At 53.6% G+C, this 15,539-nt stretch overlaps 1 protein-coding gene across 1 annotated transcript; it reads left to right on the plus strand.

The window, feature by feature from the left end:
- Nucleotides 1–2,652: 2,652 nt before the first annotated feature.
- Nucleotides 2,653–4,764, plus strand: TICAM1 (TIR domain containing adaptor molecule 1). Its single transcript, XM_004378443.1, has one exon. It carries the CDS (start codon nt 2,653–2,655, stop codon nt 4,762–4,764), a length of 2,112 nt encoding a protein of 703 aa, XP_004378500.1.
- Nucleotides 4,765–15,539: the final 10,775 nt, after the last annotated feature.

The raw sequence follows: 15,539 nt of genomic DNA on the forward strand, positions 1-15,539 counted from the left end.
TCCAGACATCACCAAGTGTCCCCTGGGGGCAGAATCATCCCCGGGCGAGGACCCCTGGGTTAGGGCATTCCACTGACCCCCAAGAGACTCTGTATCCCATAGGCATCTGACCTTCTGACGTCGGAGGACACAGCACACATTTAAATACACAAACTGAGTGGGGAGGAGAGAGGAGGGAAATCACAGGAGCCAGAGGGTCCCCCTGGTTTACACCGTCTAACCCATTGGAAATTTATCCTGGTGTATGGTGTGAGGTAGGGATTGAACTCAATTTTTTTTCCAAAAAATATTTAACGCAGGGTTTCTTGACTTCAACACTGTGGACATTCATAGCTGGATCATTCTCTGGAGTTGGGGCCAACATCCTGTGCACTGTAGGGTATTGAGCAGCATCCCTGGTCTCCACCCACTCGATGCCAGTAGGCCCCTACCCCCAGTCATGACTACTACAGATGTCCCCAGACATCGCCAAGTGTCCTCTGGAGGGGCAGGATCAGCCCTAGTTGAGAACCACTGTCCCAGGGGGAGGCATTTCATCTCCGTGAGGCTCAGTTTTCTGATCTGTAAAATGGGGATAGCACTGTCACTCCACAGGGTCTTTGTGAGGATTAAATGAACTCATGCGTGGAAAGATAGCTAAGAGCACAAACAGGGGCTCGTTAAATGGACCCTTTGCTTATTTACCTAAAAGCCAACTTGGATGAAGCTTGGTCCTACCAGGGTATGGGGGGCCCTAGGGGGCCATCTGATAGGCTGACTGACACCCTAGCAAACATGTATTGAGCATCTGCTGGTTTCTTGCCATCGGGCTCAGCACTTGCCGTATGTTAACACAACCCATTTCCCTGCAACAAGCCTGTAAAGTGGCTGCTGTTATCCTAATAGGCAGTGTAGCCTTGTGGTTAGGCACATCGCCTTTGGAGCCCGACTGCCTAGGTTCGAATCCCAGCTCTCTCCCTCACTCACTGTGTGACTTTGGGCAAGTGAATGGACAGCTCTGTGCCTCAGTTTTCCCATCGGTAAATGAGGATAATAATAGTGTCTACCCACTGGAGCTGTGAGGGTTGAATGAGTTAATATCGAGAGAGCTTGGCTCTTTGTAAGCACCAGCTAAATGTCATTGTTCATCGCTGTTGAGTTGGCTCGGACTCATGGTAACCCCGTGTACAACAGAACAGAACGCGGCCTGGTCCCGCACCATCTTCACGATCATTGGTCTGCTTGAGCCCACTGCTGTGGTCTTCCCCTAGGGGGCTCATCTTCAGCCCTGTATCAGCCAGTGTTTCGTGGTGCTCCATACAGTTTTCATTGGCTGATTTTTGGAAGTAGATTGCCAGGCCATTCTTCCTAGTCTGTCTTAGTCTGGAAGCTCCACTGGAACCTGTCTACCATGGGTGACCCTGCTGATGTTTGAAATACCCAAAGCATATCCTTCCTGCATCACAGCAACACAAAAGCCACCACAAGATAACAAACTGACAGGTGGCAAAGGTAATATTGCCACTGTCATTAGTTTGTGTCAGGTCAGTTCTGACTCATGGCGACCCCATGTGTGCAGAGTAGAACTGCCCCATAGGGTTTTCAATGGCTGTGAGCTTTGGAAGCAGATCGCCAGGCCTGTCTTCTGAGGAGCCTCTGGGTAGGTGTGTATCACCAACCTTTCAGCTACTAGTCAAGTGCTTAATCATTTGTGCCACCCAGGGACTCCCAGGTAAATGTTGGTTGTTAGGAGCCGTTGAATTGGTTACTCATAGCGACCCCATGTACAACAGAACGAAACATTGCCTGGTCCTGCGCCATCCTCGCATTCATTTTATGCTTGAGCCCATTGTTGCAGCCACTGTGTCAATCCATCTCATTGAGGGTCTTCCTCTTTTTCGCTGACCCCCTACCTTACCAAGCATGATGTCCTTCTCCAGGGACTGGTCCCTCCTGATAACATGTTCAAAGTACATGAGACAGAGTCTGGTCATCCTTGCTTGTAAAGAGCATTCTGGCTGTACTTCTTCCAAGACAGATTTATTCATTCTTCTGGCAGTCCATGATACGTTCAATATTCTTCACCAACACAATTCAAAGGCGTCAGTTCTTCGGTGTTCCTTATTCATCCTCCAGCTTTTACATGTATAAGAGGTGATTGAAAACATCATGGCTTGGGCCAGGCACACCTTAGTCCTTAAAGTGACATCTTTGCTTTTTAACACTTGAAAGAGGTCTTTCGCAGCAGATTTGCGTGATGCAATGCGTCATTTGATTTCTTGACTGCTGCTTCCATGGGTGTTGATTGTGGAGCCAAGTAAACTGAAATCCTTGACAACTTCAATCTTTTCTCCATTTATCATGAGGTTGCTTATTGATCCAAGGGAAATGTTAACTGTTGTCTTTTTGCAGAAGAGGACACCGAGGTCTGGGAGGTGACATGTCTTGGCCAAGGTCACCCTGATAGCATGTGGTGGCATTTGGAGGAGGGCAGGCGGGCTGCCCCCTTTCTGGTGGTAACTGTGTCCCCTCCTCCCCCAGGTCCACTCTGAGAGCCCCCATGGTACCCAATGCAGTAAACGGATAGGGGACGCCCCGCATGCAGGAGTTAGGTGGCGCGGAACATGCCTCGGCCACTTCTCCCGCCCCCGGAGGCCGCACCCAGCCGCGCGCATGGCCTGCAGGGAACCGGAACCCTCCCTCCCCGGAGCCTTCAGCATCCTAGGCGCGGTGGGCCGGGACAAGCTCTTGCATCTGAAACACAAACTGAGGACACTGCAGGCGAGCTGCCGGGGGGCTGGCCTGCTGCGCGCCATGGTGCTCTTGACGCTGGACCAGGACACCGAGGCCCGCCTCGCCCTGGAGATGCTGAGGACGGATGCAGCGGCCCAGTTTGTGGCCCGCCAGTGGGCCAGTGCGGACATCACTGAGGCCCCGGAGGAGGCGCCAGACATATCCTGGACAGTTGCCTGCGTCTACCACCTGCTGGCCAAGGAGAAACTGTGTCCGGCGTCACTGCGGGAGGCCGCCTACCGAGCTGCCCTCCAGGCCCTCAGCTCCGCGGACGACCCCCGGCTGCCGGAACTCCAGGCAGAGGCCCGTGACCGGTGTGGGTGGGACGTCGGCAACCCGGGGGGCTTCCAGCCCCTGCGCTCCAGTCTGAGTGGCCTCCCGCCACCCTCAGCATCACGCTCAGGGACCCGGAGCCTTCCTCAACCCATCAGGGATCCCTCGGGTTGGAGCCGGGCAGGTTCCCTGAAGTCCACGGGCAGCCCCGCCTCTCTGGCCAGCAACCTGGAGATCAGCCAGTCACCCACCATGGTCTTCCTCACCCAGCCCCACAGCCCCCCCGGGCCCAGCAAGCTCTGTGATGAGCCCCAGGCCAGCCTCAGGCCCGAGCCTGCCCCCACGGGCTGCCAGGAGCCCGAGCAGGTGAGCTGGCCCCCCTCCATGGACAATGACCCCCCTCTGGAGCGGCCGCACAGTCCAGCCCCCCAGCTGCCTGTGGTGGCCCCAGATCCAAGTCCTGCTGGCCTTCCTGACCCCTCAACACCTCCGAAATCCAGAGCCCACTATCCGGAGGAGTGTACCAAGGTGTCTGAGGCACCCCAATCTCTCCTCTCACCCCCCCAGTCTCTCCCCTCTCGCGTCCTGGAGCCCACTGACAATGCTACGGAAAGTGGGATATCACTCCCGCTTTCTGTAGAAGACACTGCCCCCCAGAAAAGCAAGCTGTGCCCACCTCCTCCCTCGGCCCCCCAGATGCCCTCTCCCTTCCCCCCTCCTTCTCCATCACCCGCGTACGCGGCTCCCCCAGCCTCCTCGTCCTCAGCCCCCCCGGCCCCAGAGTTGGAGTCCTCGGAGCAGAAGTTCTATAACTTCGTGGTCCTCCACGCCAGGGCCGATGAGCACGTGGCCCTGCGTGTCCGCGAGAGGCTCGAGCAGCTGGGCGTGCCGGATGGGGCCACCTTCTGTGAGGACTTCCAGGTGCCTGGGTGCGGCGAGCTGAACTGCCTGCAAGACGCCATAGACCACTCAGCCTTCACCATTCTGCTGCTCACTCCCAACTTTGACTGCCGCCTGAGCCTACACCAGGTGACTCAGGCCCTGATGAGCAGCTTCGTGCGGCGCGGCTGGCAGGACTCCGTCATCCCCTTCCAGCCCCTGGAGACGTCCCAGCTCAGCTCCGACGTGTCCAGGCTGCTTTCCAGCCTCGTGTGCTTGGACGAACACTCCCAGCTCTTCGAAAGGAAGGTGAAAAACACCTTCAAGAGGCAGAAGCTGCAGGAGCGCAAGGCAAACTGGAAGAAGGAGCAGGAGGTCCGGGCCGTCCGGGAGCACAGCCAGCGCTTGGACGGTGAGCGACAGCAGGTGGCAGAGATGAACGTTGCCTGCTCTGCCTACTGGCAGAGCTACCTGGCCTGGCAGGCGCAGATGGAGAAGCTGCATGCGACTTTGAGAACTCAGATGTCTCTCGGGACTCAAATGCCCCCCGGGGCTCAGATGCCCTTTTGCGGGCAGGTGCCCCTGGGGTTCCAGCCGCCCTTGCCTACCTGGCCAGGCTACCCTCAGCCACCCCTGTCTCCGTGGCTGGCTGGCACCCCTCCACCTGCCTTCCCGCAGCCCTCCGCCTTCCTGCCAGCCTTCCCTGGGCCCCCTCAGAGCCCTGGGCTGCAGCCCCTCATCATCCACCATGCTCAGATGGTCCAGCTGGGGCTCAACAACCAGATGTGGGGGCAGAGTGGAGCCCAGGCCCCTGAGGACAAGACCCAAGAAGCAGAATGACCGAGTGCCCAGGATTGATGACCTCATCCTGTGGGGTCACTGACCCATGGACACACCTGGACCCTGGCATGGGCTTTGGGCTGTACCTGAGACCCCCGTTTGCCACCCCCTTTTCCCATGCCCTCACCCCTTGGGGGGGCCAGTGGGAGGTGGGGTTATCAGTAACCTTCAGGACATGGCCGGGGAGTCCCTCAGTGGCCGGGAAATAGTGCAGAAGTGTGCCGATGACTTTGTGGCCTTCAGAAAGGCCGGAATGAGACTTGATGTTTACAAATTAGCTCACTCTTTAGGTGAAAGGTCTTTTGGGAAATGGTGGGGGGAGGGTGGACTAGGGGATATTGGTATGGTCTTTTAATTATAATAAATATTTATTGAATGGTTCTCTGGCCACATTGTCCTTGGGCAGACTTTGCCCCGCTATTTGTCAAGAAAAAAGCGGAGTGCTGTTTTTGCAGAGGGAGCCAGAAGACAGAAGTTCACCTCCTTTAAGGGGCACGAACCTGAAGTTGCTCACTGGAGTGTTCTCTCATCCCATTGGTCAGAATGTAGTCACATGGTACTCTGCCCAACTGCAAGGGAGACTGGGAAGTGTAGTCTTCTGGGAGGGGGCCATGTGCCTTGCTTTTAGTGTTAGTGGTAGACAGAGTAGTAGTTTGGGCTACAACCCTTTTCCTTCGGGGTGGGCCTTGATGGGAAGGCACTTTGGAACTCCACCATCAAAGGCGAGTTCAGGTGCCACTGTGTGTCGTTGGATGAGTGCCTCCTCTGAACCTCAGTTTTCTCAGCTGAAAAGTGGGTTTACGCGCCAGTGCTTCAGGGTCAGAATCCCTGAGTGCTTGGCTGCTAACCCAATGGTTGGCAGTTCAGGCCCTCCCAGAGGTGCCTGAGAAGAAAGGCCTGGCGATCTGCTTCTGAAAAATGAGCCATTGAAAACCCTGTGGAGCACAGTTCTACCCCGACACTCATGGGGGTAACCATGAGTTGGGGTCAGTTCAGAGCAACTGGTTCTGGTGGTTTCAAGGTCATCAGCAGATCACGTGCGTTAACACACAAACACTAGGTACAGCATAAATGCTCATTCAGTGTGCATGTCCCAAGGAGTCATCTGTTCCAGGTCACAGACGTTTTGAGAATAAGAATAGTTAACATTTATTGAAAGGATCCCCGGTGGCACAATGGTTAAGTGCTTGGCTGCCAACGGGAAGGCTGGTGATTCGAACCCTCCCCTGCCACCCCACCGAGGCTCCAAGGGAGAAAGACCTGGTGGTCTGCTCCCGTAAAGATTACAGCCAAGAAAACTCTATGGGGAGGTTCTACTCTGTCACATGGGGTCGCTATGAGACAGAATCCCCTCAATGGCACTCCACAACAAAAACAAAAGTCAAGAATATGAGATGATAGCATTTAACGAGCCCTTAATATTTGCTGATTCGTGATGCTTTAAATATATAAGCACATCTTTTTCTTCTTGTTTTTTTTTTAATTGTACTTTAGATGAAGGTTTATAGAACAAATAGTTTCTCATTAAACCATTAGTACACATTGTTTTGTGACATTGGTTACCAACCTCACGACATCTCAACACTCTCCCTTCTCGACCTTGGGTTTCCCATTACCAGCTCTCCTGTCCCCTCCTGCCTTGTAGTCCTTGCCCCTGGGCTGGTGCGGCCCTTTAGTCTCGTTTTGTTTTATGGCCCTGTCTAATCTTTGGCTGAAGGGTGAACGACAGAAGTGGCTTCGTTACTTTTTAGCTAAAAGGGTGTCCGGGGACCATACTCTTGGGGTTTCTCCAGTCTGTGTCACGCCAGTAAGTCGGGTCTTTTTTTGTTAGAATTTTTTTTTAAATTTTTTTTTATTGCACTTTAGATGAAGGTTTACAGAACAAATAGTTTCTCATTAAACAGTTAGTACACAGATCGTTTTATAACAATGGTTAACAACCCTACCACATGTCAACACTCTCCCTTCTTGACCTCCGGTTCCCTATTGCCAGCTTTCCTGTCCCCTCCTGCCTTCTAGTCCTTGTCCCTGGGCTGGTGTGCCCCATTAGTCTTGTTTAGTTTTACGGAGCTGTCTAATCTTTGGCTAAAGGGTGAACCTCGGGAGTGACTTCATTATTGAGCAAAATGGTTTCCGGGGGCCGTACTCTTGGGGTTTCTCCAGTCTCTGTCAGGCCAGTAAGTCTGGTCTTTTTTTGTGAGATAGAATTTTGTTCTACATTTTCTCCAGCTCCGTCCGGGACCCTCTGTTGTGATCCCTGTCCGAGCAGTCAGTGGTGGTAGCCGGGCACCATCTAGTTGTGCTGGACTCAGTCTGGTGGAGGCCGTGGGAGTTGTGGTCCATGAGTCCTTTGGACTAATCTTTCCCTTGTGTCTTTGGTTTTCTTCACTCTCCCTTGCTCCAGACAGGATGAGATCAGAGGAGTATCTTATATTGGCCGCTCACGATATGAGCACATCTTAATCATTCGCGTGGCCCTTTGAGGAAGAAGCTTCTATTATTGGGCACATTTGACAGATGGGGAAGTCGGGTATAAAGAAGTGAATTCTGGTTTCCAAAGGTACACAGGTTGGAAGTAGGGAGGTCACAGTTCAATCAGTTAACCTTTGGGAAGTTTCAGAGGTTGTGAGGGAGTAAGGGGAGGGAGCTAGTTAGGGCCTGCTGAGCCGGAAGCTGCCAGCTCCTTCTGACCAGGAAGTGATTTGAACATTAACTTTGCCTGCCTTTTCCTCCTTTGCTGGGTGGGCCTGGCATGAGTCACCCAGGCAATTGTGCTCGCTGACTATTTTCATCGCTGACTCAGACCTCGCCTGGGCTCTGCTCTGGGTCTTGGTAAAGTGAAACCTAGGGGAGATTAGATTCCAGGGTGGCGGACGAGGGGTCATAGAGACAGAGGGTCTCTGACCACTGAGACAAGAAAACCAAAACACCCAAACCCGCTGGCGTGAAGCTGATTCCCACTCATGGCGACCCCATGTGTTACAGAGTAGAACTGCCCTGTAGAGTTTTCTTGGCTGTAAACTTTATGGAATCAGATCTCCAGACCTTTCTTGTGCGTGCCACTGGGTGGATTCAAACCACCAACCTTTAGGTTAGCGGACGAGGAGCCAGTTGCAAATTGCGAATGACTGGACAATTGCAGTGAACTGGCCATTTGTTCATTTGACCAACATGTATTGAGTGCCTACTGTGTGCCAGGGATTGTTCCAGACACTGGGATGCAGCAGGGGCTAAGACAGATGTAATCTGTCCCTTGTTCTCATTTTAGTCGGGGGGGAGGGTGGAGGGGGACAGCACATCAGCCATGAAATGAGGAAGCAAGATAATTTTAGAAATGGAAGAGACTTCTGAAGGAATAACCAGGGTGAGGTGACCCGGCGAGTGTCGCCGTGTGTCAGGAAGGAGAACTTCACGGTGGCTGGGGCAGGTCGCGCAGGGCCCTGCGGGCCGTGGGGAGGACTCGGGCTTTCAGGGCTTTCACCGGAGGGAGGTGGGAGCCCTGGGGCGGGGCGGGCCCTGAGTCAGGTGCTCATGGGCGCCCTCTGGCGGCTGCCGATGGAACAGACTGTGGGGAGCGAGGACCGGAGCCGGGGACCAGGTGGGCGGTGATGGAGCTGGACCAGGTAGAGACAGAGGAGGGGGGAAGTTGGCACGTTTGGGACGTGTTTCATTTCAGAGAACCCGCTCCTGTTCCTTAACGCGGCTAGAGAAGAATTCTGCCAGCAGCTCCTGTCTGGAGACACAATAAGAAAGCAGAAAGGGATACGAGCTGGTTGAATGGATACGGGAAATCCGGGGTGGAAAGGAGGAATGTGTGGTCACATTGCAGGGATAGCAACTAGGGTCACATAACAATGTGTGTATAAATGTTTGTATGAGAAACTAACTTGAGCTGTAAACTTTCCCCTAAAGCACAATTTAAAAGAAAGAATTCTGCCAGCAACCCTTCACCTGCCCCAGGTCCGAAGAGCCAGGTTCACCCCCTCTTCACCCCTGAGACACTGTGGGACCCTTCTCTGGACTTCGTTCTCCCCATCTGTACAATGGACCCAGTGACTTCTGGTCTGGAACCCTGATTCCTACATGCCCCTTGCCACCCCAGCTCACCTGCAAAGAATGATCATTTTGACAGCCCCCCAACAGGCTGAGGGTCTGTTTATAGGGTCCCCCAGCCCTGGGATGAGGACTTTACACCCCAGGCAAGCTTATTTATCTTCTTAACAGCCTCAGGAGGCCAGGGCTGGGTGGCACAAATGCTTGAGCACTTGACTACTAGCCGAAGGGTTGGTGGTTCGAACCCACCTGGGGGTACCTCAGAAGAAAGGCCTGGTGATCTGCTTCTGAAAGGTCACAGCCTTGAAAACCCTATGGAGCATAGCTCTGCTCTGACACACTTGCGATCACCATAAGTTGGAACTGACTTGATTTGAAGGCAACTATCCAAAAACCACACCAACCAACAGCCCCAGGAGCTGGGTACCATCGTTATCTGTAATTTACAGATGAGGAAGCTGAGGCTCAGAGAGGTGAAGTCACTTGTCCAAGATCACATAGCCAAGCAAGGACCTGCAGGGGCAGGAGAAAGAGCTGGACGTTGTTTACTGGGTTCTCGTCCATACGGACTAATTCATTGCCTCGGTTCTTTGATTCTCAGAAATATTCTTGTTCATTTTGTTAAGTTTGTGGTTTCTCTCTCCCGTGGGGGCTGGGATAGCTGAGAGGGCAGGGGACAGGTCTGTGTTGGTCAGCTGTGTTTCCAGGACCTAGCACATGGCTTGGCACACAGTAGGTGCTCAGTAAATTTCTGCAATTTTTGAGCACCTACTGTGTGCGGGCCCAGTGCAGGGCGCTGGGGACACAGGCCTGCTCTCTGTCTTTGTCGAGCTCCGTGGGCCCTGGGGAGGTTGCTGATTCCTGCATTAGTGTATTTCACCAACACTTATTGAGCTCCTATTGTGTGCAGGCCCTTTGACACAGCAGTGAGCCAGCAGAGACCACAGAAGTGGCTAATACAAACTCAACTCTGTCTTCTCGGGGCTCAGGCAGTTACAAGGGGATCGGGGCTGTGATGGGGAAGTACAGGGCCCTGTGGGAGCTCAGAGGGGGGACTGTGGCCTGCCTCGGGGAGATCGTGGGAAGCTTCTGAAAGGAGGAAGTGAGTTGAGTTCTGGTGCATAAGTCAGAATTAGCCATGGGCAGGGAAGAATGTTCTAGAAAGCATGGGCAAAAGCCTAGAGGGGAGACTGCATAGGGTAGGGCATTCAGGATCCTGAAAGCAACTGCAACCAAAAAAACCCAAACCCGTTGCCCTCGAGTAGGTTCTGACTCATTACGACCCCGTGTACAACAGAACGAAACACTGCCTGGTCCTGCGCCACCCTCACAATCGCTGTTATTCTTGAGCCCGTTGTTGCAGCCACTGTGTCAGTCCATCTGCTTGAGGGTCTTCCTCTGTTTTGCTGACCCTCTACTTTCCCAAGCATGAGGGACTGGTCCCTCCTGACAACATGTCCAAAGTACGTGAGACGAAGTCTTGCCATCCTCGCTTCTAAAGAGCATTCTGGCTGTACTTCTTCCAAGAAAGATTTGTTCGGTCTTCTGGCAGTCCACGGTATATGCAACTGCAGGGGGCCCCAATTTCCCAGAGTCTGAGGAAAGGTTCGTGTGTGGGTTGGAGGGGGTTAGGAGGTTGCAGTCACAATTTATCGTTGCCCTAGCGCCCCCTCGTGGCCGCCACCAGCTCTGAGGCCGGCGGGCTCCACATGGCTATGTGGGTTTCCGGGTGTTTCCTAGGGGAAATCCCATGCTCCCTCTGAGCAAAACGAGCTAAAAAAAAAATAAGGGGAAAGATTTTTTTTCCCCCTTCCTTAAAAACTGCGGGACGTGAGTAAATAATGGACGGTTCATTTTCGGAGGATCAACAAGCTAACCAGGCAGGGCTGCTCTGCCCCTGGTTGGAATTGTTCCGTTTCTGGGATGTTTTAAGGTATTTTACAAATGTTCTCTTGCGCTCTGGGCCCAGAGGGTGATCGGTCAGCGTCACACAGTACATGCGGAGAGGGTGTGGCTGGGGCCCATCCGAATGGCGTTGGGTTTGAATCGTCGATTTTCCTTATCTCCGACGCGGTGTGGTTGTCGCCCTTCCGGCGAGACCCCGAGGAGGTGACAGAACCCAACAGGCAATTTGTCACCGTACAGAATCAGCATATGCATATTTAAAATTTGTTTCTGAGGAGGGAATACATTCATACGGTTCAAAATTCAAAAGGCTCCAAAGAGGAATCAGAGTAAAGTCGACCTCCCTCCTCTGTCCCCAGCCACCCAGGTCTCCTTCCCAGACATAACCAGAGTGACCGGTTTGTGTCCCAACTCCCCCAGTCTGTCCTCCCCGCGGCCACCGGAGGGCGCCCGTGAGCACCTGAGTCAGGCCCGTCCCTCCTCTGCTCACAGCCCTCCAGGGCTCCCACCTCCCTCGGATAAAAGCCGAAGTCCTCCCCGTGGCCCACAGGGCCCTGCACCACCTGCCCCGTCCCTTCCCTTCCCTCCCCTGCCCCTCTCTCCTCCTCACTCACTCTGCTTCGGTCACACGGGCCTCTCCGCTGTTCCTCCAACTCGCTGCCCCAGGGCCTTTGCACGGAATGTTCCCTCTGCCTGGAATGCTCTCCCCCAGATCTCCCCACAGTAGCCTTTCTAGATTCCTTCAGGTCTCTGCTCAAATGTCACTTTCTCAATGGGGCCTTCTCTGAGCACCCTATTTACAATTGCACCCACCCGGTCCCCCCACTCTGCTCTCTGTTTCCATAGCGCAAAGCACTGAGCACGGATACCAGGAGTCACCAATTTATTGTACACATTATGTCTGCCTTCTCCATGAAGCCAGGGATTCTCCCTGTTTACTTCACTGCTGGATCTCAGTGCCTGGCATACAGTAGGTGCTCAATGGATGCTTGTTGAATTAATACTCAAGTCTACTTTTATCTTTTTTAAAAAAAAACCTCTTGATTCCATGTTCCCCGCCCCCTGCCAGCTGGTGAAGGTCCCATTCATGCATTCATTCATTCATCGAAGAGTCTGCGTTGAGCACCTACTGTATGCCAGGGGACACAGATGGCAGGGGAGGCAGCTGTGACTAAGACAGACCCTGTCCCTGTCCTTGGGACTCACAGCTCTGTGTGCGAGATATACATGTAACCAGGGGGTCACAACCAGGGTCACCAGGGGTGTGATGGGGGATGCAGAGGGTGTTATGTGGGCTTCAGCATTATGAACCCACCTAGGAATCAGGGGACTGCCAAAAAAACCCCACAAATCTGTGTTGGAAGAAGTACAACCAGAATGCTCCTTAGAAACAAGGATACTTTGGACATGTGAGTGGGAGGGATCAGTCCCTGGAGAAGGACATCATGCTTGGTAAAGCAGAGGGCCAGCGAAAAATAGGAAGACCCTTAACGAGATGGATTGACACAGTGGCTGCAACAATGGGCTCAAGCATAACAACGATTGTGAGGATGGCACAGGACCAGGCAGTGTTTCATTCTGTTGTACGTAGGGTCTCGATGAGTCGGAATCCACGCGAAGGCACCTAACAAGAAGAAGAAGAAATCAGGGGAGGCTTCCTGGAGGAGGAGGCAGAGCTTGCGGCTCAAAGGAGGGAAGGGTCCTCCAGGCAGAGAGTACAACACAGGCGGAGTTCTCGTGGTGGGAGGGCGCATGGCCCTCCAAGGGACCGAGAGGAGCCAGTGTGGGTGAACCGCCCCCTGGAAGGCAGCGTAGTTACCTGTGGGGCCCAGAGGGCGCTGCAGTGAGCAGATACCGCCACCAGATGGCGCTGCCGGATAGTACTTCCAGCCTCAGCCCTTTCCTAGGGCTAAGGAGGGGGCTTCCTCTTTCGGAGCCTGCAGAGGGAATGTATTGTCCGACTCCCAGCGACCCTATGCACCACAGAACGAAACACTGCCCGGTCCTGCGCCATCCTCACGATCGTTATGTTTGAGCCCATTGTTGCAGCCACTGTGTCAGTCCACCTCACTCAGGGTCTTCCTCATTTTCTCTGACCCTCTACCTTACCAAGCATGATGTCCTTCTCCAGGGACTGGTCCCACCTGATAACATGTCCCAAGTATGTGAGACGTAGTCTCACCACCCTTGCTTCTAAGGAGCATTCTGGTCGTACTTCTTCTAAGACGGATTTGTTCGACCCCTAAAGTGTGTCAAGTTCAAGGCCTGCCAACAGCCCCCTCTCCACGCTTACAGTTCCAACCTACCTAACAACAATCGTTACTATTTTTAGATGATTGTATATAATTAAATTAGCAATGAAGTAACTTTAATAATTGGGTATTATTAATAACACTCCCCATTAATAGGGCTTTGACTGTGTTCCAGGCCCCATGCTAGATACTTTTCATGGAGCGTCTCCCTGAATTGTTAGATCACCGCTGTTCCATTCACCCCGTTTTGCATCGGGGGAAACTGAGGCTTAGAGAGGCGGCTTTGCTTTCCAAGGTCACGTGAAGAGTCTGCGGGGCTGGCACTGGGGTGAGCGAGCAACACAGGGCACAAAGTTTAACACAGCCTTCACCCTTGGGGTCTGTGGAAATGATTTATCTCATGCTGTTGGCTGCAGCCTGGGAATGAGGCCCAGAGAGAGCAGACAGCTCCCTGAGGACACACAGCACCTCGTCATAGTCCTACCCGGTGTTCTCAGCGTCTCCTCCCAGCCCTGGGCCTCGCCAGCGCCATCCCCGAGTGCCCCTGGGCAGGGAGCTTTTATTTTTAACCTGTTCTGTGGCCTTTTTATAGCCCTGGGAGGCGGCCATGGTTTCCAGTTTCGAGGGAAGCTTTGGAAAATGTTCTCTTCCCTAGAAAAGGAACTGCCTGAGGTTTCTCAGGGGAATATAGCCCAGTTGCCTCTCGTCTCCGGGCTCTGTCCCCGCTGGACAGACCCCACAGATCCCTCTGTAGGCCCTTGCTCCCCTTTGTGCCTGCCCTACCCTCGGGGATCACAGCTGTGTGTGGGAGACAGACACATGACCAGGGCTGTGTTGGGGGGCTTGGAGGGCACTGTGGGGGCCTGGGGAGGCATCTGCACCCACCTAGGAATCAGGGGAGGCTTTCCGGAGGAGGAGGCAGAGCTTAAAGCTCAAGAGAGGGAAGGGTTCCCTGGTTGGCGCCTGGCAGGGGGCAGCGTGGTGGGCCGGGTCACTGCCTCCCTCTGTGCTGTGTGGCCTCAGCCTGTCCCCACCCTCGCTGGCACTCAGAATCCACATTAGTCAGCTGGGGCTGAGACACTCATTGGCAGCCAGCTGTTCCCCAACTTGGGTTTCCCATGTGGGGCCTTCAAGATCCTGGGTGGCGGTTTGCACTCCTATCTTCTTCTTGTTGCTGGAGGCAGTCAGTGGTTTTCTTTCAACAGGCTTGAAAATAAACCTGTTCTTTCCCAGAGTTAGATAGCAGTAATGGTTGCACGATCGTGGGATCGTGGGTGGTGCAAACAGTTAAGGGCTTGACTACCATCTGAAAGGTTAACGGTTCGAACCCATCCAGAGGCGCCTCAGAAGAAAGGCCTGGTGAACTGCTTCTGAAAGGTCACAGCCTTGAAAACCCTATGGAGCAGTTCTACTCGGCACACACGGGGTCAACTCCACAGCAACTGGTTCGAGTTTGGTTTTGGTAGTAGAGAATGGTTGGGGTGGCTCTTTAGATAATCCGGGAGGGCTTCCTGAAGGAGGTGGCATTGGATCCAGCTCACTGCCTAATGGGCTTTAATGGAAGACATGAGGGCAGGAGGAGGGAGGGACGGAGGTAGTACTGGCCAGTCTCCAGCGTCCTGTTCAGTGCTGAGATTGGACGTCTCTTCTGTGACAGGAGACACAGCTGCTGGTGCCATGGAGGGCACATTTCTTTCCAAGGGGTGGTGCTGGCCACACTGGCGCCAGGTCTTGCCTAACACTGGTGGTGAAAACCACTCGGCTGAACCACTCTGTTTCTCTAGTCCTCACTGAATCTCCCCTCAGGAATCCACCCCCTCCCCACCCTTCCTCTGGGGACACGCAGCCTCAGGGGCTGCTCACCTCGCCTCTTTGGCCTGTGATGTGACTCCGAGCAGAGCTATCTTTAAACTCAGGCCGGGACGCTCTGCTCCCTGTAAACACTGCTCAGATGACAGTCCTGGAATCCCGTGGGGGTGGCAGGCGCCAGGGCCGTGCAGTGTCTGCCAGGCCCTCCAGGCCCTTCCTGTGTCCCCTGCTGCTGTTCCATGCAGTCAAAGGAGGAGGGAAACTCTCGGAGACAAGAGGCATTCGCTCATTCATTCCACATGTATTTACAGGACACCTAGTGTGTGCTAAAGCAGCCCTGGTGGTTCAACGGTTAAGTGCTTGGCTGCTGACTGAAAGGTTAGTGGTTCGAACCCACCCAGCAGTTCTGCTGGAGAAAGACCTGGTGATCTGCTCCCACAAAGGTCACAGCCCAGGAAACCCTAGTAAGACAGGTCTCCAGGCTGCAGAAAATTCCACTGCCTCAAGCAGCTTGCTTGGCATGACCCCTAGCTTTACCTTAAAATCCTGGTTCCCGACAAGGATGCCGTTTATCACCACTCTTATTCAACATTGTGCTGGAAGTCCAAGCCAGAGCAATTAGGCTAGAAAAAGAAATAAAGGGCATCCAAATTGGTAGGGAAGTAGTAAAAGTATCTTTATTTGCAGATGATATGATCTTATACACAGAAAACCCCAAAGAATCCACAAGAAAACTATGGGAACTAATAGAAGATT

The sequence above is a fragment of the Trichechus manatus genome, unplaced genomic scaffold, assembly GCF_000243295.1.
Source record: "Trichechus manatus latirostris isolate Lorelei unplaced genomic scaffold, TriManLat1.0 scaffold00057, whole genome shotgun sequence".
Lineage (NCBI taxonomy): Eukaryota > Metazoa > Chordata > Mammalia > Sirenia > Trichechidae > Trichechus > Trichechus manatus.

Bases quoted from the DNA above. Each gene is read 5' to 3' on its own strand.
- TICAM1 (XM_004378443.1), top strand. From the start codon at position 2,653: ATGGCCTGCAGGGAACCGGAACCCTCCCTCCCCGGAGCCTTCAGCATC.